The 24,123-nt window shown below is 42.8% G+C and overlaps 1 protein-coding gene across 17 annotated transcripts in view; it reads right to left on the bottom strand.

Annotated features, from left to right (window-relative positions):
• The window catches only part of nedd4l (NEDD4 like E3 ubiquitin protein ligase), a 418,746-nt gene that overhangs the window by 111,621 nt on the left and 283,002 nt on the right, over positions 1 to 24,123 (bottom strand). For all 17 annotated transcript variants that reach the window (XM_073064158.1, XM_073064157.1, XM_073064163.1 and 14 more), the window contains 2 exons: positions 4,459 to 4,520; positions 3,671 to 3,770 (listed from right to left, as the gene is read on the bottom strand). In XM_073064158.1, coding sequence (XP_072920259.1) covers positions 3,671 to 3,770; positions 4,459 to 4,520 — 162 coding nt within the window. The remainder of the gene's footprint in view (positions 1 to 3,670; positions 3,771 to 4,458; positions 4,521 to 24,123) is intronic.

Raw genomic sequence — 24,123 nt, 5'->3', positions numbered from 1 at the left:
CTGTTTTGTGGACCCTTTTCTTAAATGGAGATACATCTCTGCCCACCTCCCGCGGTCTTGCAGAATGCAAGACATGTTAGTCAGCCATATTTAATTACGATAAGTTTAATGACAGGAACACCCTGGGATTTCAAATAGTAACCAATGAGTGATTGCTAAACACACAGGCTGAGGATCTCGGCAGGTCAGGCAGCATCTATGAAATTGAATAAACAGTCAATGTTTCGGGCCAAGACTCTTATTCAGGATTGGAAAGAAAGGGGGAAGATGAGAAGTAAAAATGTGGAGGGAAGTGAAGGCGATAAGTGAAGCCAGGAGGATGGGTGAGAGGGGATGAAATAAGAAGCTGGGAGGTGATAGGTCAAAAAGGTAATGAACAAGTCTGATAGGTGAGAAGAGTGGATCATGAGAGAAAGGGAAGCAGGAGAGGCACTAGGGGGAGGTGAAAGGCAGGTGAGGAGAAGAGATAAAAAAGGAATAATATATGTACTATGTGCTATGTACTCGCCACACCCTCTGACTGAAGAAAGTCCCCCTCAGGTTCCCCTTACATACATCACCTTTCACCCTTAACTTACGACCTAGTGGAAAAACTCTGCTTGCATTGACCCTATCTATCGTTCGTTCATTATGCGCCATGTCGAAAGACGTGGGCGATCATGGTCTTTCCATGGCCATGATTGTTCTTGGTAAATTTTTCTACACAAGTGGTCTGCCATTGCCTTCTTCTGGGCAGTGTCTTCACAATACGGGAGACCCCAGCCATTATCAACACTCTTCAGAGATTATCTGTTTGGAGTGGTTGGTGCTGCCATTGTAAAGATAAAGTTCCTCTTATCCTCACCTACCACCGCCTCAGCCTTCACATTCAACACATCATTGTCTGCAACTTCTGCCATCTTCAACGGGACTCTACCACCAAATTCTAACCTCCTCCCCCCCACCACCACTCACCGCTTTTGGCAGGGATCGCTCCTCTCCTGATTCCCTTGTCCTTTTGTCCCTCCCCACGAATCTTCCTGCTGGCACTTATCCCTGAAATCAGCAGGAATGCTACACCTTGCCATTCACCCCCCCCCCCCCCCCACTTTCAAACAGGGCTGCAAACACTCTTTCCAGATGAGGCATTGAATCCAGTGCTCCCGATGTGGCCTCCTCTACATAGGTGAGACCCGACTTAGACTGGGGAACTGCTTTGTCCAGCACCTCAGCTCCATCCATGAAAGGGTGAATTTCCTGGTGGCCGACCATATTAATTCCTATCTCCATTCCAATGCGGACATGTTGGCCCATGGCCTCCTCCTCTGGCACAATGAAGTCACTCTCAGGTAGGAGTGGTAGTCTCCGACTTCTGGTAATCTTTTAACTTTTATATGTATAATGTATTTTCTCCTTCCCCTCCCTCTTCTTCATTCCCCAATCTGGCCGCTTAGCTCTTCTTCTCACCCGCCGATTTCCTCCCCTGGTGCACTTGCTCCTTCCCTTTCTCCCACAATCCACTCTCCTCTCCCACCATATTCCTTCTTTTCCAGCTCTTTGACTCTTCCACATCACGTCCCAGCTTATTTCTCCCCCTACCCCCACCCACGTGGCTTCACCTATCACTTCTAACGTCCTCTTTCCCCTTCCTCCCAATTCTTATTCTGATGAAAGGTCTCATCTGTAGATGTTGCCTGACCTGCTGAGTTCCTGCAGCATTTTGCACGTTGCTCTGGATTTCCAGCAACTGCAGAATCTCTTATGTCAAGAGTTGGAAGACTGTTCCATGTGTGAGCATGGTAAGGGGCTTGTTTCTCTCTTGTTGCTTTCTGTGTTCTCTGTTGAATCACAAGGGTGTGATACAGTTTTAATGGCTGGTCCTAACTTTTTATGAAGGTGGTGAGAAGCAGCCTTCTGGAACTACCCCACCCTCTATGGTGAATGTACTGCCACAGTACTGCGAGGGTTCCTTAATGTTGTCGTAACCAGGGGTGGTAATGGAGACATGCTCCCACTACCTATTAAACACTCCCAATGGCGTGCAACTCAAATGGTCTCTGCCAAACAAGTCCAGCTCCAAGCCTTCATGTGTGGATTAGCTACTAAGCCCAGTGGAACTGTTACTACTGACAGGAGAAGAGGCAAAGGTGGGTTGTTGGTGCTTTAAAACCAGTCGCTTCAGGCAGATGGGGTTCGTCAGCCGTAGTTGGCAGCTTATCTAGGAGAAGGAAAACTCTGATCTCAAACTTCCGTTGCCTTGTTGGGGAAGGCTTCAGAAGTCAACCCCAAGGGAAAAAATCTGGAGCTGAAGACCCTAAGGCAGTCCAACATTGAGTTCAATGCTGACTGGCAACTCCAGCGATGCTTCTGGTGCCAAACCGTATTGGTCTCTGCTGTTCCTTTGAGTTCATCAGAGGCGTGAAGAAGTGGAGCTTTCTACATGGGCAACAACTTGCTCTCCATATCATGCTGCCCTGGCTTGTGTACCAAGACAGGGAGGATGCAACGTCCATGGTCGACCCTGACCAATGGAGGCTTCAGTATCGCGAGGCAGAGAATCTCCGTTCACCGTCATAGGTGAGTCCTTGGGTCAATGTAGAAGACTGAATCCCGGAATTGATCAGAAGTCTGAAAGTGGAGGGGAGGTCTGATAACTGAGGTCCGCTGGGAACATTGATGCCCAATGTGTCCACAATTCATCTGGAGGCTGGAGGGCAGAGCTGCCTGCTGTGTGGTCTGTGGACTGTTTGTGTAGGTGGGAGGGAGAAACGGACTTGTTTTGCTGCTGCTGTTTTGTAGCTTGTCGTGTCCTCCGTTGTTCTGCTGAGCATCATGGGCATGCTATATTGACATCTGAATGTGTGACGAAACTTGTGGATTGCCCCCAGCACATCCTAATGTTGTGTTGGTTGTTAACGCAAACAAAGTGTTTCTCTGTAGGTGATGAAGAAATGAATCCGAATCTGAACTTGAACAAAGAAACACTTGTTCAATCAGTTCAATGGACACCACGATAGCATAGCGGTTAGCACAAAGCTACTACAGCTTGGGGTGTTGGGAGTTTAACGTCAGCATCCTCTGCAGGGAGTCTCGAGATGTCCTCCCTGTGGAATGCAAGGGTTTTCCCCAGGTACCCCGGTTTCCTGCCACAGTCCAAAGGCGTACTGTGTAGGTCATTGTAGATGGTCCTGTGATTGGGTTAGAGTTAAATTGGAAATTGTTGGGAGTTGCTGAGCAGTGTGGCTCGAAGGGCCAGAACTGCCTTTTCTGCCCTGTATAACTAACTACCTAAATCACTCAATCCGATAAGCCTGCATTTCTCTCCTTGACTGTCCTGACCATCACAAGATAATTCCATAAAATTATTAATGTAGTCATTTAAGACATCAGGAGTTATAAGTGGGAAGATAAAATGGCATCAATAGAAACTGTTGTGCCTCACATGCTGTGGAACAGAATATGCATCACACAAAGGGTTAACTAATCTAATTCCAATCTAAAGGGCACAGGAGGAACTCAGAGGGTCAGGCAGCATCTATGGAGGGAAATGAAGAGTCCACTGTTGCTGCCTGAACTGCTGAGTTCAACATGCCTGTGTGCATGTTGTTCCTGATTTCTAGCATCTGTAGTCTCATCTGTGTGTTCAACTAAAAAAAAGGTTGAGTAAGATGCATAATTACTAAATTTATACCTCAGATTCTTCCCTCTGTTCTGGTGTTTCTTCTTGTCCACCATTCCTTGGAAGGTAGGCCATCTTCAAGCGCAAAAATCCTTTCACCCGGGATTTATGACTGCAATAGAAAATAAAATTAATATTTTTTTTCTAGTGATTGAAACTATTTTAGTCTATATAAACGTGGGGCCTGATTTTGCCAACCTTGCAACCTACTCACTGTTCACTGCCACAGACTTTTGGTTCAAATTTTCTGGCTGAGTGTACGTAAGAAACTTGGCATGCAAAACATGCATAATTGCTGATCTTTTAGGTATCAACTTCAAACAAAGTAGAGGAATAATAATGGAGTGGCTGAGCAGCTGCAGTGTTAAAAAGAATTGGATACGATCAACAGTATCAAAGGGCATGTGAGGGCAGGTTGCAGAGACGCAGGTAAGTAAAGCCACTCACTCTATAAAGGTTACCCTTAAATCAAACTGCACCTCAACACAACCTGAGGCAGCAGGCGAAGCCGTGATTTACAAAGTTACACAATATCGGGCACACAATGCAAAATAAAGCAGAGACGCTTGTTTATGCAAGATACTTGAAAATAAACATAAAAACCAGGAAGATGATTGGAAAGAACTCAGATCATTTTGTAACACAACAAACGATAACTCATTGTACAAAATAATGGTGAAAAGATTACGTGGAAAGGCAAGGACAGGAGATGGAATGGTTACTTCTTGTATTCAAGCATGTACCTCACCTGTGAATACATTAGTCACTCAAATTGATTACAACTAATCCGAAAAACTCACCTCCTTGGCCTAAGCAAGAAATCTTTAAAAGTGTATGGCCTCTCCAAGGCTGGGTCTTCTGCCTGTTAGAACATGAATCCAATTAAGATATTACTTGCTTATTTGAAACAAGGCTTTAAAAAAAACTATTAATGGACAATTTTTACAGTTCTCATTTCTACAGCTGTAATGCATTAGGTAATGAACTGTTAGTACAATATCTCCTACGGTGTTAAAATGACATCATTCATTGAATTTTATAATATTTGGGGGATTTAATTATTATCACCCCATCTCCGATTACATATATGGAGTCACAATATGATTGTTGCCTGCAGGTAAAAGAAAGTGAGATGACAGACTTTATGGGGTTTCAGAATCAACATTGTGTTCAACAACTTTAATTTGGAATTGTCACTCCCATTTTCCTGGACAGCAGATACTGATAAAGATTCACAAAAGGGCAAAGTTTTGAGGTGATTGGAGGAAAGTACGATGGAGATGTAAGAGGTTAAGTTTTTTTCACACACAAAGTGTTGGGAGCATGAAATGCACTGTTACGTGTGCACCTTAAGACACAGGAGCAGAATTAGGCCACTCAGCCCATCGAGTCTGTTCCACCATGCATGCCATCATCGATGATTTATTATCCTTCTCAACCCCATTCCCTTGCTTTTGCCTGGTGACCACCAGGTGGTGGTAAAGGGTAAAGACAGATACATTAGGGCAGGTGTTCCCAAACATATTTATGCCCTGGACCCCTGCCGTTAACTGGTGGGGGGGGGGGGGGGGTCCATAGTACCCAGGTTGGGAACCCCAGTATTGGGGACTTGTAAGGGACTCTTATACGGACACATGAATGAGAGAAAAATGGAGGTTACATAGGAGGGAAGGGTTAGTGTGATCCTGGAGTAGATTAAAAGATCAGCACAACATTATGGGCCAAAGGGCCTGTGCTGTGCTGTAATGTTCTATGTTGTAATTACATTACTTCGAGGCTAATCTTACATTTTGTACTTCACAATTTCACACAGTCAGTAACTTGAAACACTAATCATTTCCTGTCTCTGCTGCTGCTGCCTGGTCAGAGTATTTCCAATGAGTGTTATTTTATTTCAGATTCCCAATATTCACAGGGGTTGAGCAGCTGTGCGGCTAAGTTTCTGTTCAATAGCCAACTCATTCCTGCAGCACTGGTCCAATAACTTGACCCAAGACAGACATCATCATCATCATCATGTGCCGAGTCATATGACATGGATGATCATGGTCTTATCACCATGATTGATCTAAGCAAATTTTTCTACGGAAGTGGTACAGAAGACAGTAGGGGAATTTAACAGAGGCGACATCGGATGTACGACAACTCTGGCAGGATTTGTAAGACATTACTTCCTGCAAAGCGAAACCCTACAGTATGAATGACAGCGATGCTTCACTACCAGATGAACTCAACACCTTCTATGCTCACTTTGAAAGGGAGAATATAGCTACAACTGTGAAATCCCAGCTGCACCCGATGACCCTGTGATCTGTCTCGGAGGCTGATGGTAGGCTGTCTTTAAAAAGGATGAACCCTTGGAAGGCTCCAATGGAGTACCTGGTAAGGCTCTGAAAATCTGTGCCAACCAACTAGTCGGAGTACTCAAAGACATTTTCAACCTCTCACTGCCATAGACAGAAGTTCCCACTTGCCTCAAAAAGGCAACAATTATACCATTGCCTAAGAAGAATAATTTGGGCTGCCCTAATGACTATCACGCAGTAGCACTCATATTGATAGTGATGAAAAGCTTTGAGAGGTTGGTCATAACTAGACTGAACTCCTGCCTCAGCAAGGACCTGAACCCATTGCAGTTTGCCTATCGCCACAATAGGTCAATGGCAGATGCAATCTCAATGGCTCTTCACAAGACCTTAGACCACCTGGACAATACTAACAGCTACGTCGGGATGCTGTACATCGACCATAGCTCAGCATTTAATACCATCATTTCTGCAATCCTGACTGATAAATTACAGAACCTGGGCCTCTGTACTTCCCTCTACAATTGGGTCCTCGACTTCCTAACCGGAAGACCACAGTCTGTGCAGAATGGGGATAACATCTCCTTCTCACTGGTGATCAACACTGACACACCTCAGGGGTGTGTGCTTAGCCCACTGCTCTACTCTCTACATACCCATGACTGTGTGGCTAGGCATAGCTCAAATACTATCTATAAATTTGCTGATGATACATCTATTGCTGGTAGTATCTCAGATGGTGACAAGAGGGCGTACAGGAGCGAGATATGCCAACTAGTGGAGTGGTGTTGCAGCAACAACCTGGCACTCAACGTCAGTACGACGAAAGGGCTAATTGTGGACATCAGAAAGGGTAAGATGAAGGAACACGTACCAATTTTCATAGAGAGTGAGCAATTTCAAGTTCCTAGGTGTCATGATCTCTGAGGGCCTAACCTGGTCCCAACATATAAATTCAGCTAAAAGGAAGGCAAGACAGTGACTATACTTCTTTAGGAGTTTGAAGATATTTGGTATGTCAACAAAAACATTCAAAAACCTCTGTAGTCATGTACTGTGGAGAGCATTCTGACAGGCTGTTTGGTATGGTGGGTGGGGGGAGGGCTACTGCACAGGACTGAAAGAAGCTGTAGAGGGTCGTAAATTTAGTCGGCTCCATCTTGGGTACTAGCCTACAAAGAACTCAGACCATCTTCAAGGAGCAGTGTCTCAGAAAGGCAGCGTCCATTATTAAGGACCTCCAACACCCAGGGCATGCCCTTTTCTCACTGTTACCATCAGGTAGAAGATATAGAAGCCTAAAGGGACACACTCAGCAATTCAGGAACAGCTTCTTCCCCTCTGCCATCTAATTCCAAAATTGACATTGAATCCGTGAACACTACCTCACTTTTTTAATATATATTATTTCTGTTGTTGCGTGATTTTTAATCTATTCAATCTATGTATACTGTAATTTATTTATTTATTTTCTTCTTCTTCATTATGTATTGGATTGAACCGTTGCGAATGTCACCACACATGTCAGTGACAATAAACTGATCCTGATTCAGTTAAATAAACTGGATTTAGAGAACGTGAGTCTCAGCAAAGCAAAGGTAAAACCCCATATAGCTCTGCATGACTGCATCACCAGTTGCTTCATGGCCTGGTATGGAAACAAACTGAAAAACCTACAAAAGTAGTGGATATGGCCCAGTCCATCACAGGTAAAGTCCTTCCCACTACTGAGCATATCTACACCGAGCGCTGTCGTAGGAAAGCAGCTTTCAATATGAAAGAACCCTTCTCCATCCAGGCCATGCTCTATTCTCGCTGCTGCCATAAGGAAGGAGGTACAGGAGCTTTAGGTCCCACACCACCATGTTCAAGAAGAGTTATTACCCTACAGCCATCAGGCTCCTGAACCAGCGGGGATAACTTCACTCACCCCAAATCTAAATTGATTCCACAACCTATAGACTCACTTTCAAGGACTCTACAACTCATCTTCTCAATATTTATTACTTATTATTATTTTGTTTTTAATTTTTTCCATTTGCACTATTTGTTGTCTCTTGTACACTGGTTGCTTGTCTCTGTTGTGCGCCGTTTTCATTGATTCTATTGTGTTTCTTTGCATTTACTGGGAATACCCGCAAGAAAATGAATCTCTTGGTGGTTTAAGGTGACGTATACGTACTTTGACAATAAATTTACTTCGAACTTTAGTTCATTAATGCTCTTTAAGAAAGGGGATCTGCAGTCTATTCTCTACAATACACGTGACCCACCACTGTGACTGACCATTAATTGCCTCCTCAGTTGAATTAGTGATGGATAATAAATCCTAGCAGTGATGTTGTATCACCTACCCGTTTACCTGCACTTTCTCGGGAGATTTTACACTTTATTCTGCATTCTTATTGTTTTATCTTATTCTTGCTGGATGCACTATGTAATGATCTGATCTGTATGAACTGAATGTAAGACAGGCTTTGTACTGTATTTTGGTACAAGTGACAATAATAAACCAAAACCAGTACTAAATCCTGCATTAAATGGTGAAAAACTAATTTTTTAGGAGATTGCATACAACAGCACAGAACAGTACAGGCCCTTCAGGCCCACAATGTTGTGCCAACATTTTAATCTAATCCAAGTTCAATCTAACACTTCCCTCCATTTTTTTCATCCGTGTGCCTATTTAAGAGTCTCTTAAATGTGTCTATTATACCTGCTTCTACCACTCCCTGGCAACGTGTTCCTTGCACCCCCCCACCTGTGTAAAAACACCGCTGATATTCACTCCCCTCCCATACTTTCCTCTCCTCATCTTAAAATTATGCCCCCTTTATGAGTCATTTCCATCCAGGGGAAAAGGGAACTGACTCCCCACTTTATCAATGCCTCTAAAAAGAGATGCAGACTTACAGTCTACTTAAAATATATAAATTGATTGGTCTGGGCACGAAGGGATGTGGGGAGAAGGCAAGAGTTTGCGGCTGATGGGAAAATGGATCAGCCAAGACAAAATGGTGGAGCAGACTTGATGGGCCAAATGGCCTAATTCTGCTCCAGCACCTTATGGTCTTATAAATAGAAATTACAAATAGAGAATGTTGGCGCCTAAAGGTGTGTAAGTGGAATCAAAGGGCTGAAGATGGAGCAGCTATCACTGGTGGAGGGGAACAAGTGTAGGGCGTCAATTCACCTGACAGGGCAGTGTAGGAACAAATGAAACAGCAAAGTGAGAGCAGGAAGTAGGATGTTTAGACTGAAAACATGCTGGCATTTCAATAAAAAGCATCAATAAAGTTGGTCACTGATGGGAAAACCACATAAAATACTCAAATGTACCAAAGTGCAAAAAACAGCCATGACAACTATAGAATAGTGAGCCCCTTTACTTGATATTTTTTGATGTAATTAATTAGCCATTTGTTTTATAATGCATAGTTGTCAATGAGTAAAAAGAAAAAATTATCAGATATCCATTTTTTGTACATGTATACAGGACCATTAACCATTCCTTTGCATCTGGTGTTTGTTAGCATTGGTTTTAATCTAATTATACCCCCTTGGGACTTCTTCTCATTGAACAATGATGTATAACAGCAATATCAGGTTAGTTCCAAAGTCAAATAATACTCATTGCAAAAGCTAACTCTGAGATACGCCGAACATTGCCACTGACCCAACATTAAATCCAGAGAAAATGGAATCCACTGCCAAAACTTGAAACTTAACAGATATTGACAGCTTCCTAAAATTATAGAGAATTGTAGGTTACCTTACCAACTGCTACACGTGCAGCAACATTTCTTAACCAGCACCTTGATTTCACTTGCTCTGGAAAACTGCTGAATTATTTTCCTTTGTGCAAAGGCTCATGGTAAAGCAACTTCTGCTCTTTCTGTACTTCATTCTGAAAATACCACACATCTGAGGTCTTCAGGGTAGTTCAATATAGTATATACTATAATATAGTATATAGTAATACAGTATATACTATAATATAGTATATAGTATAGTATATAGTAATACAGTATATCTCACACTGTTCTTTCCAAAGTATCATATCTTGCACTGAATTTTCGTGATGAACTTCCACCTGATGCTGGCACACTGCAAATTAGTCCAAATCTTTTAGAAAACTCATGGCTATTTTATCAAACTCAATTACTCTTAACCAGTCAAACAAGATGTAGAAGCATGTTAAATATGTTACGATTATTTATGAGATAAACGGGCAAAGATTTCACACCACAGATTGGGGGGGAGAAAAAGAGCAAAACAAATTATTATGATTTGAACTTGTTTTTTTAGGGGGTAAAATTTTGCAAAATATTAGTTCTATTTGTCATATGTCTTCAAAACATACAGTGAAATGCGTCATCGGCATCAAACCAAATCAATGAAGATTGGGCTGGGCAGCCAACAAGTGTTGTGGTGCTTCCGGTGCCAATATAGCACGCGCATAATTCACTAACCCCACCCTGTACTGTAAAATACTCAAAGATTCAGGAACAACTCTTTCCCATCTCCCACTGATTTCAGAATGGACATTGAAGCCATGAACACTACCTCACTACCTTTTTGTCTATTTTTGCATTATTTATTTATTTTAACTATTTAATATATATATTTTCTGTAATTCAGTTTTTTTTCTCTATTATTATGTATTATAGTACATTGTACTGCTGCTGGTGATATTAAACCTGAAAATGTTGTGCTAACCACTGTGCTACTGTGCTACACTAGGGTCAGTGGCACTTAAAATAATAATATTATAGCACCCAAGATTAATAAACGGATGGATCTAAGAGGTGAATCAAGGTAGGTACAGCATATTGATTTAAGTGATCCAGAAAGAGTAAATATGACATCTAACGAAAAGCACTGAAATCTTCAGTAATGAAATAATAACCAACTCTGGAGCCTCCAGGAATAAAATTTGTGTTGAAATTGTTAACTTGTAAAGAATTAAGTTATTTTCTTTTGGAGATAACAGGATGGTAACAGGCCTTTCCGGCTCAACGAGCCTACGTCACCCAATTACACCCATGTGACCAATTAACTTACTAACCTATATGTCTTTGGAATGTGGGAGGAAACTGGAGCGCCCAGAGGAAACCTATACAGTTATGAGGAGAATGTACAAACACCTTACAGACCGCGGTAGTAGTGAATCCAGGTGGATGGTGCTGTAATATCATTATGCTACCATAGCACCCTCGTACAGATATTCATGGAACTTTTATAAGAACGAAGGATATTCTGATCCTGGGACAGAGGACCTGAAGGTCTTTGCAGCATTTGATGCTCTGACCAGACCAACATCCTTGCATGATTATTGTACCTGTGTGTATATCTACTTGTGCATATAACAATACTCAACTAGTGACCATCAGCCGAAAGCCTGACACTTGCAAACTACAGACACCCTTCCAGTTCCTTATTACAACCTCAGATCTATGTGAGATAAGAGAAACATTCTCAGCAAAAGCTAAACGGAGTGGTAAATAATGAAATCTAACATACAAATCCAGAAGGTATGTAAACATGTCCGCATAGTCGTCATAGAAGTGTCAGATCTAGATTACTTCTATTGAAAACAGAGCAGAAAAATGCAAAAAAATAGGCAGTGGAACATAAATGGAAAGAATACCAGTCGTCCCTGGTTATTTCCGAGAGAGACTGAAAACCTAGCTGAATTGTGCTTCAACAACTTCACTCTCGACATCAGCAAAACCAATCAGCTGATTATTCAGTACAGGAGGAGCAAAACAGAGGTCTATAAGGCAATCCTCATCAAGGAATCAGAAATGAAGAGGTTAGTAGCCTTACATTCTGTGGCATTATCATTTCAGAGGATCTGTCCTGGTATCAGCATGTATAGTAAGTGTCATTATAAATAATTTCTTCAACTTCCTTAAGAGGTCTTCACAGATGTGGCATGTCATCTAAAACTTAGACAAACCTCTAGATGCACAGCAGAGAGTATCCTGACTGGTTAGATCATGGCCTGGAATGGAAACACCAATGCCCGTGAATGGAAAAAAGTAGTAGATATAGCCCAGCGGATCAAAGGAAAGACCCTCCCAACCATTGAACACATCTACAAGGACCCATCATCAAGGACCCCCCACCATTCAGGCTGTGCTTTCATCTCACTGCTGCCCTCAGGAAAGAGGTGTAGGAGCCTCAAGACCCACACCACCAGGTTCAGGAACAGTTATTACCCCTGATTCAGGGTCCTGAACCAGCGTGGACAATTTCATTCACCTCTACACCGAACTAATTCTTACAGACATTCAGTAAATATAAAGAAACACAAAGACCGCTCATCTGATGTTCTCAACATTATTTATTTATCAGTTTCTTTATCTATCTATCTATTTATTTATCTAATTATTACATACATGAATCCTTATAAATACAGCCAAATGAAACAGGATTACTCCTCGTCACCCCTCTTACTTACTCTTTCCCTGTCCAGAGAATTTGATCAATTGAAATGCCACTTTCTCAGATCGCGTAAGTAGACATCCAGAATCAAAACTTGAATAATTTTTCTCCAACAAATTCAGCTGATCCTCAGCCCAGACCAGCAGAGCAATCAGAAACAGGGAAGTCTTTATTCACTTACAGAGAAATTGACTGCTTGCTTTTTAGCCTATTTGTGAATGGTCTCATCCTATAATTTGAGTCGTCTGGCTATTTTAAACTCAATTGACAGTGTAACAGAATCACAGACCTCAAGGTTGTAAGTTTTCTTCAGGGTGCAATGAACAGTTGAACAAGCCTTCAACTGCATCTCCTCCATTTTCTACCTTCCCCCCAGACACAACAGTTCTACTTTGAAAAAAATGGAAAATTGGTTTATTGTTGTCATGAGTGCAAAGGTACAGTGAAAATTTTGTTTAGCATGTCATCCTGCCAGACCATTTCATTACATCAATGCACTGAGGTAGTGCAATGCAAAACAATTACAGAAGGTAGAATGAAATGTTAAGGTGACAAGAGTTCAAAAAAGTTCAAAAGTTCAACAGTAAATTTATTATCAAAGTACATATATGTCACCATATACTGCCCTGAAATTCATTTTCTTACAGACATTCAGTAAATATAAAGAAACACAAAAGAATCAATGAAAAACTGCACACAAGACAATCAATGTGCAAAAAACAAATTATGAAAATACAGAAAAGAAAATAAATAATAATAAATGCATAGGTAAGAAATAGTGAGAAGATGAGATGTAGAGTCCTTGAAATGAGTCCACTGGTTCAGTGTTGAGGTGAGTGAAGTTATCCCCTCTGGTTCAAGAGCCCGATAGTTGATGAGTAATAACTCTTCCTGAACCTGGTGGTGTAAGGCAACAAGGGAGTACACTCCACTGCGAATCTAGAGAAATCTATCAAAGTCTTAGATGACATGCCAAATCTTCACATATTTCTAAGGAAGCAGAGGAGCTGCCTTGGATTCTTTGTAATGGCATGTGTACGTGCTGGAGCCAAGGCAGATCCTCTGAAATTATAAAGTTGAGGAATTTCAACTTGCTGATCCTCTCTATCAGCAACTCCTCCATGCCATTCAGTCCTCCTCCTCCCCATTCACTCCTTCTTCTTAGACACATTCACCTGCAACCACAGAAAGTGTATCACCCATTCCCTACTCTTCCCCCCTTCAACATAACCCAGGGACCTAAACAGCCCTTCTAGGCCAGGCAGAGAGTCATGTACACCTTCACCAACCTTGTCTATTACATTCGTGCTCTCCACATGGCCTCCACTACATTGGTGAGACCAATCGCAGCCTAGGCGACCTGTGTGCCAAGCATGGAAACACAGCCTCCCATGGCCATTCGCTCCCTCTTGCAAACCGCGTTCCCCTGCCCATTCTCACACCAACCTGTCTGTCCATTGCAAAGTGAAGCCAAATGCAAACTAATGGAACAGGATCTCATGTTCTACCTAGGTAATCTACAAATCGTTGGTAAAAGGACTGAATTTTCCTATAAGTAAATTGTCCTATTTGTCTAATTTCCATTATCATGTGTAAGAGCTCATAGCCATAGAACAAAATGTAACACTCAGTTGCGCAATTTCGCAGCGCTTCATTATTTTGCATTGAATTTTTTATGATCACGGAAAAATAGTCGCAACGATTTTTTAATATGAGGGATTATATTGTTGGCATGTTGGAAACGTCACAAGCCCTTAAAAATTAAATTTTATGGCCAATGTCATTTTAGGCTTTGTTCGCCATGCTAATCATAACCACATTCTTGTCTGTAGTATATTTATTGATTTTCCAAATCCAGTAATCTATAAACTGCCAATAAAATTCTAGACCAATTCAAGGTTTTAAATCCAGCACAGTGAGCATCTGAATTGATACAGAAAAGGGGCTGCTGCCTAATAAGTTAAAATAAAATTAACAACCATAAGCAGCAGCAAGTTTGGTAATGTTTTCCTATGAAATTTGCTTGCAATGTTTTAAATTTTCTTTTAGTTCAGGTTCAAATACAGAATTACAGTACTGTGCAAAAATCTTTGGCACATATGTAGAGTCATAGAGAAGTACAGCACAGAAACAGGCCCTTTTGCCTATCTAGTCTATGCTGAAATCATTTAAACTGTCTACTCCCACTGACCTTTCAGAAGACTTTTGACAAGGTGCCACACGTGAAGAAGGCAAATGCAATGTTGCCGTTCATTTCTAGAGGAATAGAATATAAGAGCAGGGATGTGATGTTGAGGTTCTATAAGGCACTCGTGAGACCACACTCGGAGTATTGTGTGCAGTTTTGGGCTCCTTATTTTAGAAAGGATATATTGACATTGGAGAAGGTTCAGAGAAAATTCATGAGAATGATTACATGAATGAAAGGGTTACCATGTGAGGAACATCTGGCAGCTCTTGGGCTGTAATCCCTGGAGTTCAGGAGAATGAGGAGGATCTCATAGAAACATTCCAAATGTTAAAAGGTCTGAATAAATTAGATATGGCCAAGCAACACACACAAAATGCTGGTGGAACGCTGCAGGCCAGGCAGCATCTATAGGAAGAAGCACTGTCGACGTTTCGGGCCGAGACCCTCCGTCAGGACTAACTGTAAGGCAAGATAGTAAGAGATTTGGAAGTAGGAGGGGGAGGAGGAAATGCGAAATGATAAGAGAAGACCAGAGGGGGTGGGGTGACACTAAGAGCCGGAAAGGTGATTGGCAAAAAGGATACAGAGCTAGAGAAGGGAAAGGATCATGGGACAGGAGGCCTAGGGAGAAAGAAAAGGGGAGGGGAGCACCAAAGGGAGATGGAGAGCAGGCAGAGAGAGAAAAAAAGGGGAGGGGGGAGAAAACTAAATATATCAGGGATAGGGTAAGAAGGGGAGGAGAGGTATTAACGGAAGTTAGAGAAGTCAGTGTTTATGCCATCAGGTTGGAGGCTACCCAGCCTGTATATAAGCTGTTGTTCCTCCAACCTGAGTGTGGCTTCATCTTGACAGTAGAGGAGGCCATGGATTGACATATTGGAATGGGAGTGGGACGTGGAATTAAAATGTGTGGCCACTGAGAGATTCTGCTTTCTCTGGCGGACAGAGCATAGGTGTTCAGCGAAACGGTCTCCCAGTCTGCGTCGGGTCTCACCAATGTAAAAAAGGCCACACCAGGAGCACCGGACACAGTATACCACACCAGCCGACTCACAGTTGAAGTGTCCTGATGGAGGGTCTCGGCCCGAAACGTCGACAGTGCTTCTCCCTATAGATGCTGCCTAGCCTGCTGGGTTCCACCAGCATTTTGTGTGTGTTGCTTGAATTTTCAGCATCTGCAGATTTCTCGTTGTTTGCTTAGATATGGCCAAGTTATTTCCCATGGTAGGGGAGTCTAGAACAAGAGGGCATGAATTCGGGATTGACGGACGTCCATTTAGAACACAGATGCAGAGAAATTACTTTGGTCAGAGGGTGGTAAATCTGTGGAATTTGTTTCCACAAGCGGCTGTGGAGGTCAAATCATTGGGCGTATTTAAGACAAAGATAGATAGGTTCTTGATTAGCCAGGGCGTCAAAGGGTATGGGGAGAAGTCAGGGGAGTGGGGATGACTGGAAGAATTGGATCAGATGATTGAATGGTAGAGCACACTCAATGGGCTGAATGGCCTTCTTCTGCTCCTATATCTTATGGTCTTATGGACCTGCACCAGGACCATAGCCCTTCATCCCTCTACTTCTCTTATATGTTGTCATCTATATCGATGATCTGGATGATAATGTGCTTAACTGGATCAGCTAATTTGCAGATGACATCAAGATTGGGGGGGGGGGGGTGTAGTGGACAGCAAGGAAGGCTATCATGGCTTGCAGCGGCTGAAAAATGGTAGATGAAATTTAATGCAGACAAATGCGAGGTTTTGCACTTCGGTAGGACCAACAAGTGTAGGTCTTAGACTGTGAATGGTAGGGCACTGAGGAGTGCGTTAGATCAAAGGAATCTGGGAATACAGGTCCATATTTCATTAAAAGTGGTGTCACATGTAGATAGGGTCATATAGAAAGCTTTTACAAGCACCACATTGGCCTTCATACATCAGTGTTTTGAATACAGGAGATTGCATGTTATGTTGAAGTTGTATGTGGCATTGGTGAGGTCTCATTTGGAATATTGTGTGCAGATTTGATCACCTACCTGCAGGAAGGATGTAAACAAGGTTGAAAGAGTACAGAGAAAATTTACAAGGATGTTGCCGGGTGTGGAAGACATAAGTTATAAGGAAAACTTGAATAGGTTGAGACTTTACTCCTCAGAATGTAGAAGATAGAGAGGACATTTGATAGAGGTATACAAAATTATGAGGGGTATAGATAGGGTAAATGCAAGCAGGTTTTTTCCACTGAGTACAACCAGAGGTCATGGATCAAGGGTTTCAAGGGGAACACGAAGGCACACTTCTTCACTCAGAGGGTCATGAGAGTGTGGAGCCAGCAGATGGGGGATGTTATCAAATGCCTTGCTAAAGTCCATGTAGACAACACCCACTGCCTTGCTTTCATCCACTTTCCTGGTTACTAGCCCCTCCACCTAACCTGAGTGCAAGGTTGGATCATTTGAAGCACCAAGCTAATTTGGTGAGATTGAGAACAGCTTCGGGTGGGGTGGCACAGGCATACTGTGGGGCCTGGATTTGGGTCAAAGAGCATGGCATGACCTGGTGCTTGGTCAATTTGGCCCACATAGACTGGAGGCTTGAGTCTTGCGTAAAGAGGCGGGGTTTGGGCTGATTTCACTTGCTCTCCTGCTAATGTCCATTCCTTTCTCTGCAGCGAGAGGCTTTGAACTGATCCGGCTGCTGTGTGTTTCTGCCCCACTGGGGTAAAAACCGGGGGCCGAGGCTTGGGCCTACTCTGGCTGCTCTGGGAGCAGAACTGGGACTCAGTCTGGTTCAGAATACTGTTGACTTGCTTCTACCGTTAGTACGATGTGTTTTTTCCCCCTCTCTTTTTCTCTGCGCACTGGTTTTTAATTGTTTTGCCTTTTTAATTTGATTATTTGAGTTTCTTACTTTGTGACTGCCAATAAGCAGACAAATATCAAGGTATATAATTTATACATTACTTTGAATCTTTAACTTCCTCAAAAAAACACTCCAGAAGATTGGTTAGACATAATCTACCAAGCATGAAGCCATGCTGACTATCCTTAATCAGTACTTGTCTATCCAAATACTCATATATCTGGTCCCTTAGAATACCTTCCGATAACTTCCCCAAAACTGATGTCCGACTCACCACCCTATAACTTCCTGGTTTCTGTTTAGAGCCTTTTTTAAACAGTGGAACAACATTGGATATCCAGCAGTCCTCTCGTACTTCTCCTGTCTCTAAGGACATATTAAATATCTCTGCTAAATGCCGGGCTATTTCCACATTTACCTCCTATAGGGTCCAAGGAACACCTTGTCAGGCCCTGGGGATTTATCCACCCTGGTTTGCCTCAGAACAGCGAACACCTCCTCCTCTGTAATTTGTACAGGGCCCATGATGTCGATGGGCTTTGCCTCACTTCTATAGACTCTATGTCCATCTCCTGCGTAAATACAGATGCAAACATTTTATTTACGATCTCCCCTATCTGCTTTTGAATCCACACGAGTAACCATTCTGGTCTTCCAGAGGACCAATTTTGTCCCTTGCAATCCTTTTGCTCTTAACATATCTGTAGAATCCCTTAGGATTCTCCTTCAGCTTGTCTGCTGGAGGAAATTCACGCTTTCTTTTGGCATTCCTGATTTCTTTCCTGAGTGTTCTCTTGCATTTTTTGTTCTCCATAAGCACTTCATTTGTACCGACTTGCCTAAAATTGCTATGTACTTCCTTTTTTCTCCTAACCAGGGCTTCAATATCTCTTGAAAACCAAGGTTCCCTACACTTGTCATCTTTACCTTTTATTCTGACAAGCACATACAAGCTTTGCTCTCTTAAAATTTCAGTTTTGAAGGCTTCCCACTTTGCTAGAAAACAATCTGGTCCAATCCAAGCTCGCTAGACTATCAAAATTGGCCTTTGTCCAATTTAGAATCTTAACCTGTGGACCAGATCTATCTTTTTGCATATTTACTTTGAAACTATTGGCATTGTGGTCACTGGATGCAGTGTTCTCCTACACAAACTTCTGTCACCTGCTATGTCTCTTTTCTTAATAGTATATCCAATATCACAGGCTCTCTCCTATATACTGATGAAAGAAACTTTCCTGAACACGTTTGACAAACTATCCCATCTAGTCCTTTTAGAGTATGGGATTCCCTGTCAATATGTGGAAAATTAAAATCACCTCCATAACAATCTTAGGTTTCTTGCAACATGCTGCGATCTCTTTACAAATTTGTTCCTCTTAATCCTAGGACTGTCAGATGCACTGTAATATAGCCCCATTAATGTGGTCATAACTTCCTATTTCTCAGTTCCACCCATAACACCTCACTAGACGAGTTCTCCAGTCTGTTCTGATGGGGCACTGCCCTGACATTTTCCCTGACTAGTAATGCTTCCCCTCCTCCTTTAATCCCTCCCACTCTGTCACAGCAAAAAACAATGGAACCCTGGAATAATGAGGGGCCAGTCCTGCCTCTCCTGCAACCAAGTCTCACTGATGGCTACAATGTCATAGTTCCACGTGTTGATCTATGCTCTGAGCTCATCCGGCTTTCCTACAATACCTTGCATTGAGATATACGCCGCTCAGAACTCTAGTTGCACCATGTTCAACTTTTTGATTCCTGACTTTGTCTGAGGTCTTACCAGCATCTGCCTCCATGACCTCTCCACTAACTGATCTGGCACTCTGGCTCCCATCCCCTTGCAACTCCAGTTTAAACCACACTGTGGAGCATTTACAAACCTTCCCGGTGGGATATTAGTCCCCTTCCAGTTCAGGTGCAAACTACCCCTCCTGTACAGGTCGCATCTTCCCTGGAAGAAAGCCCAATGATCAACATTGTTATGGCCTCCCTCCTACACCATCTCCTCAGCCACGTGTTAAACTGTATAATCTTCCTAGTTCCAGCCTCACTAGCACTTGGCATGGGTAGCAATCCTGAGATTGCAACCCAGGTGCTCCTGCCCTTTAACTTAGCACCTAGCTCCCTGAACTTCCTGTGCAGAACCTCATCACTCATCCTACCCATGTCATTAGTACCTACATGGAGCACAACCTCTGGCTGTCTGGGTAGTCTTATTTTGTCTGGTGGGTTTGGGACTCCTTTCCGGGGAACGCGCTAAGATGGTAGCGCGATCTTAATACGCAACAGCCTCTCCGGACTCTGGATTGGGGATTGCCAAACGTTATGAGGATTTTCTGGTGTAGTCTGTTTTGTCATGTGTTCTTGTGATATCATTCTGGAGGAAAGTTGTCTCATTTTTTAACTGCATTGCATTTGTGGTTTCTAAATTACAATAAACTGAAACTGAACTGAACTGAACTGAACTTGATAGTGCTGAGAACTCAATCCAAGATGTCCCAGACTCTGGCACACAGGAGGTAACATATCATCCAGGAATCTCGTTCTCGCCCACAGAACCTCCTTTCTGGTCCCCTAACTAATGAATCCCCTGTCACCACAGTGTACCTCTTCCCCACCCCCCCAACCCTTCCCTTCTGAGTCAGAGAGACAGATTTAATGCCAGAGACCTGACTGCTGTGACTTCCCCTGCAAGGTCACCCCCCCCCCCCCTCAATAGTATCCAAAGTGATATACCTGTGTTTGAGGGGGATGGCCACAGGAGTACTCTGCACTGAGTCCTTAATCCCTTTCCTCTTCCTGACCGCCACCCAGTTTCCTGTGTCCTGCACCTTGGGTGTAACTTTATGTCCTATCAATCACCCCCTCAGCCTCCTGAATGATTCCAGAGTTCATCCATTTCCAGCTCCGACTCCTTAACGTGGACTGTTAGAAGCTGCAGCTGGATGCACCTCACAGCTGGAGTGGTCAGGGGTACAGGAGGCCTCCCTGCCTTCCTACATGTATCGTGCAATATATAGCTGCAGTGCCAAAAACCTTTTACACAGTACTCCAGTAATTTTGTGTGTTACACTGCACTGTTGCCACAAATGAAAACAAATTTCATGGATATGTGTGAGTGATGATAATCCTGATTCTGATATGGGTCTCTATTGTGGACTGAGAGTGGGAAGGGGGCAGGGAGAGGGGAATCATGGCTGGGAAAAGGGGAAGGGGGGGAGTGGGAAGCGCCAGAGAGATGGTCTGTGATGATAAATAAATAAATTGTTTGGAATCAAGCGATCGTGTCTGGTGTCTCAAGGCTGGGTGTGAGCGCCGCTGATCCACCCCCCCCCCCCCACCCCTGCCACTTGCCCCACACACCTCCCACGGTGCTCCACCCTCACCATTCCCAGCACATTTTGCTCCCGCCATTTTCACAAACTCATTCTCCACTCCACGCTGACAAATACAGTACGGTGAAAAGTCTTAGGGACCACATGTGTGACGTGACTAAGACTTTTGCACTATATATTGAAAAATACAGTACAACGTGTCATTTGTGTTAACTAATAAAGCATAGGGGGCCAGCCTGCAAGTATCACTCCACATTCTGGCGCCAATCTAGCATGCCTACGATGCTCAGCAGAACAACACAGAACACAACAAGCAATAAAACAACAACAGCAACACGAGCCCCTTTCTTCTCCCCCACCCACACGCATGAACAGTCCTCGAACTTCGGAACAGGCCTCTGGGCCTACAGACTGAAGTCTTCAGCCATCGGACTACAACTTCTGAGCTTGGGAAGCATCCCTGGGCCTCAATCCTCAGCATCAACCCCTGGATCCGGAAGTCCAAGCAGGCAGACTGACCGGCTCTCACGTTTCCTGCTCACATTGACATCCACCGACCTAGGACACCTCACGGATATGTTCTGTCCTTATGTTCACATTGCTGGCCTTCATCTCCCGACCATGTGACTGACCTTCAAATGTGGAGCAGAGCGGGGGCCTGACCTCTCACTCCTCCATATCACCGTATCTAGATACTAATCTGATCTCTACTTCCCCACATCACTGTCCTTAAACCCTAATGTGATCCCGAACCCTAATCTGACCCTAAACTCCACTCCGTTCCCAAAACCATCCTCACAAGCTTAAAAGAACTAAATCTGAGCCACGATCCCGACAGAAGCTGCAGATTGGCGTCAGCTTGAAAGAAAAATTATTATTTATTTATGCATTATTTAGTTAATTATTTATTGTTATAATTTACAGTACTTTTTTATGTCTTGTATTGCACTGCTGCAACAAAACAACAAACTTTACAGCATTTGTCAGCAGTAATAAACCTGATTCCGATTCCAATAATTCAAAGAAATGACGAGACGTGCTAAATTCAAGTATCTAAACTTCTGAAAAGTAGCTGACATCACATTCCTTTTATCAACAGGGGAAATAAATAATCTTTAACAAAATATGAAACTCAAAAGTTAAAGGAATGCAAAAGGCAGCAGATGCCCCCTTCACATTAAACGTGACCCATGCTGGAAAATGAGAAATGATATGTCTATCCCGATGCACCTCATGCATATCATGTCATAACTAAAGACTTTTCAATATACCAGCATCCAAACATGGCAGCAAAATGGCAATAAACTTCAAAATCACAACATCAGATGTACAGACCTTTATATGAAGGATATGAACAGTCTTCTTTTGAACTGCACTATAGTTTCCCACTGCTTAAAGTAGAAGACAAATTAACACCTGAAAGTAGAGGGATAATCGGAGTATTGTGTGCAATTCTGGTCACCTACCTATAGGAAAGATATCAACAATATTGAAAAAGTGCAGAGAAAATTTACAAGGATGTCGCTGGGACTTGAGGAACTGAGTTATAGGTAAAGTTTGAATAGGTTTAGACTATTTCATGGAGCATAGGAAAATGAGGAGAGATTTAATAGTGGTATACAAAATTATGAGAGGTAGAGATAGGGTAAATACAAGCAAGCCTTTTCCACTGAGGTTGGGTGAGAATATAACTAAAGGTCATAGGTTAAGTGTGAAAGGTGAAATGTTTAAGGGGCACATGAGTGGGTACTACATCACTCAGAGGATAGTGAGAGTGTGGAATGAGCTGCCAGCGAAAGTGGTGGATGGGAGTTCGATTTCAATGCTTGAGAGAAGTTTTGATTGGTGCATGGATGGGAGAGGTAAGGAGGGCTATGGTCCGTGTGCAGGTTGGTGGGACTAGGCAGAATAATAGTGCAGCATGGACTAGATGGGCTGAAGGACCGTTTCTGTGCTTTAGTACTCTGACTCCATGGCAGCAGGTGCCACCTTCACACGAGAAATGACCCACACTGGAAGAAGAGTAGTGATATGCTTGTTCTGATGCAACATGCATATCATGTGATATCTCAAGCCTCTTCAAGTTACCAGCACCCAAAGATGGCACGGAAGTGACAATATACCTCACACGCCGCAGAGGTGTAGCATTAATGCAATACTATTACAGCTCGGGGCATTCCGGAGACTGGAGTTTAAACCCGGTGCCATTCTGTAAGGGGTCTCTGTATGTTCTCCCTGAGGAATGCATGGGTCCTTTAGTTGTTTCCACCCTCCAGCAGCCTGACAGGTTAGGGTAATTGGTCATTGTCCCATATTAGGCTGAGGTTAATTGGGTTTATCATGGGGCTGCTGGGCAGCATGGCTCGGAGGGCCAGGAGAGCCTACTCTGAATTGTATCACTGAATGAATGAATGAACGAATAAATATATAAATAAATATCACAACAACAAATACTCAAGCTTTTATGTGAAGGAAATAACAATGGATATGAAGAGTTCCTTTGCACTATTCCTAGTGTCCTACTGCTTAAAGATCTAGTAACGTGGGAAAGTAGGAGGCATTTTAACATCTGAAAGTAAAGGTTAAGTTTAAAAAACAATAAACACAAGATATTCTGCAGATGCTGGAAATCTAGAGCAACACACACAAAATACTGGAGGAGCTCAGCAGGCCAGGCAGCATCTATGGAGAGAGATAAACAGTCAACATTTGAGCCGAGACCCTTTGAATGTCGACCGCTAATTCCTTTACATAGACATGGCCTGACCTGCGGAATTCCTCCAGCATTTTGAATTAGTTTTGAAAACAAATCATGAACAGATAAATTTTGTTTTAATTAGATATCATCTTAAAAATCAAAAGAAGTGTAAGAAAATACATCACAGGATATCTTATATAAAGGCGTGGTGTACTGATTTTTGAGATGAAAGGTTAAATTCAATGGACCAAGGCAGCAATGAACCAAATCTGGAATAAAAGCCTACATCTGCTATGCTTATGACTAAATTGCAAGATTATTATCAAACCATATTTGGTTCATTAATGTCCTTCAGGGAAAAAAATTGCCCTTCCTGCTTGATCTCGTAAATATGTGACTACAGAACTTGCCCTTAAGAATATCAATTCAGAACAGCAATAAATTTGGCCTATCAGAGTCTGTTCCTCCATTCCATCATGGTTGATTTATTATCTCTCTCAACCCCACTCTCCTGCCTTCTCCCTGTAACCTTGACATCCTTACTAATCAAGAACTTATCAACCTCTACTTTAAATATCCCCAATGACTTATCCTCCACAGCCATCTGTGGCAATGAAT

This window comes from Hemitrygon akajei, chromosome 13 (genome assembly GCF_048418815.1).
Source record: "Hemitrygon akajei chromosome 13, sHemAka1.3, whole genome shotgun sequence".
Taxonomy (NCBI): domain Eukaryota; kingdom Metazoa; phylum Chordata; class Chondrichthyes; order Myliobatiformes; family Dasyatidae; genus Hemitrygon; species Hemitrygon akajei.
The sequence above is the reverse complement of the archived record's forward strand: the minus strand, read 5'-3'. Positions and strand labels throughout refer to the sequence as shown.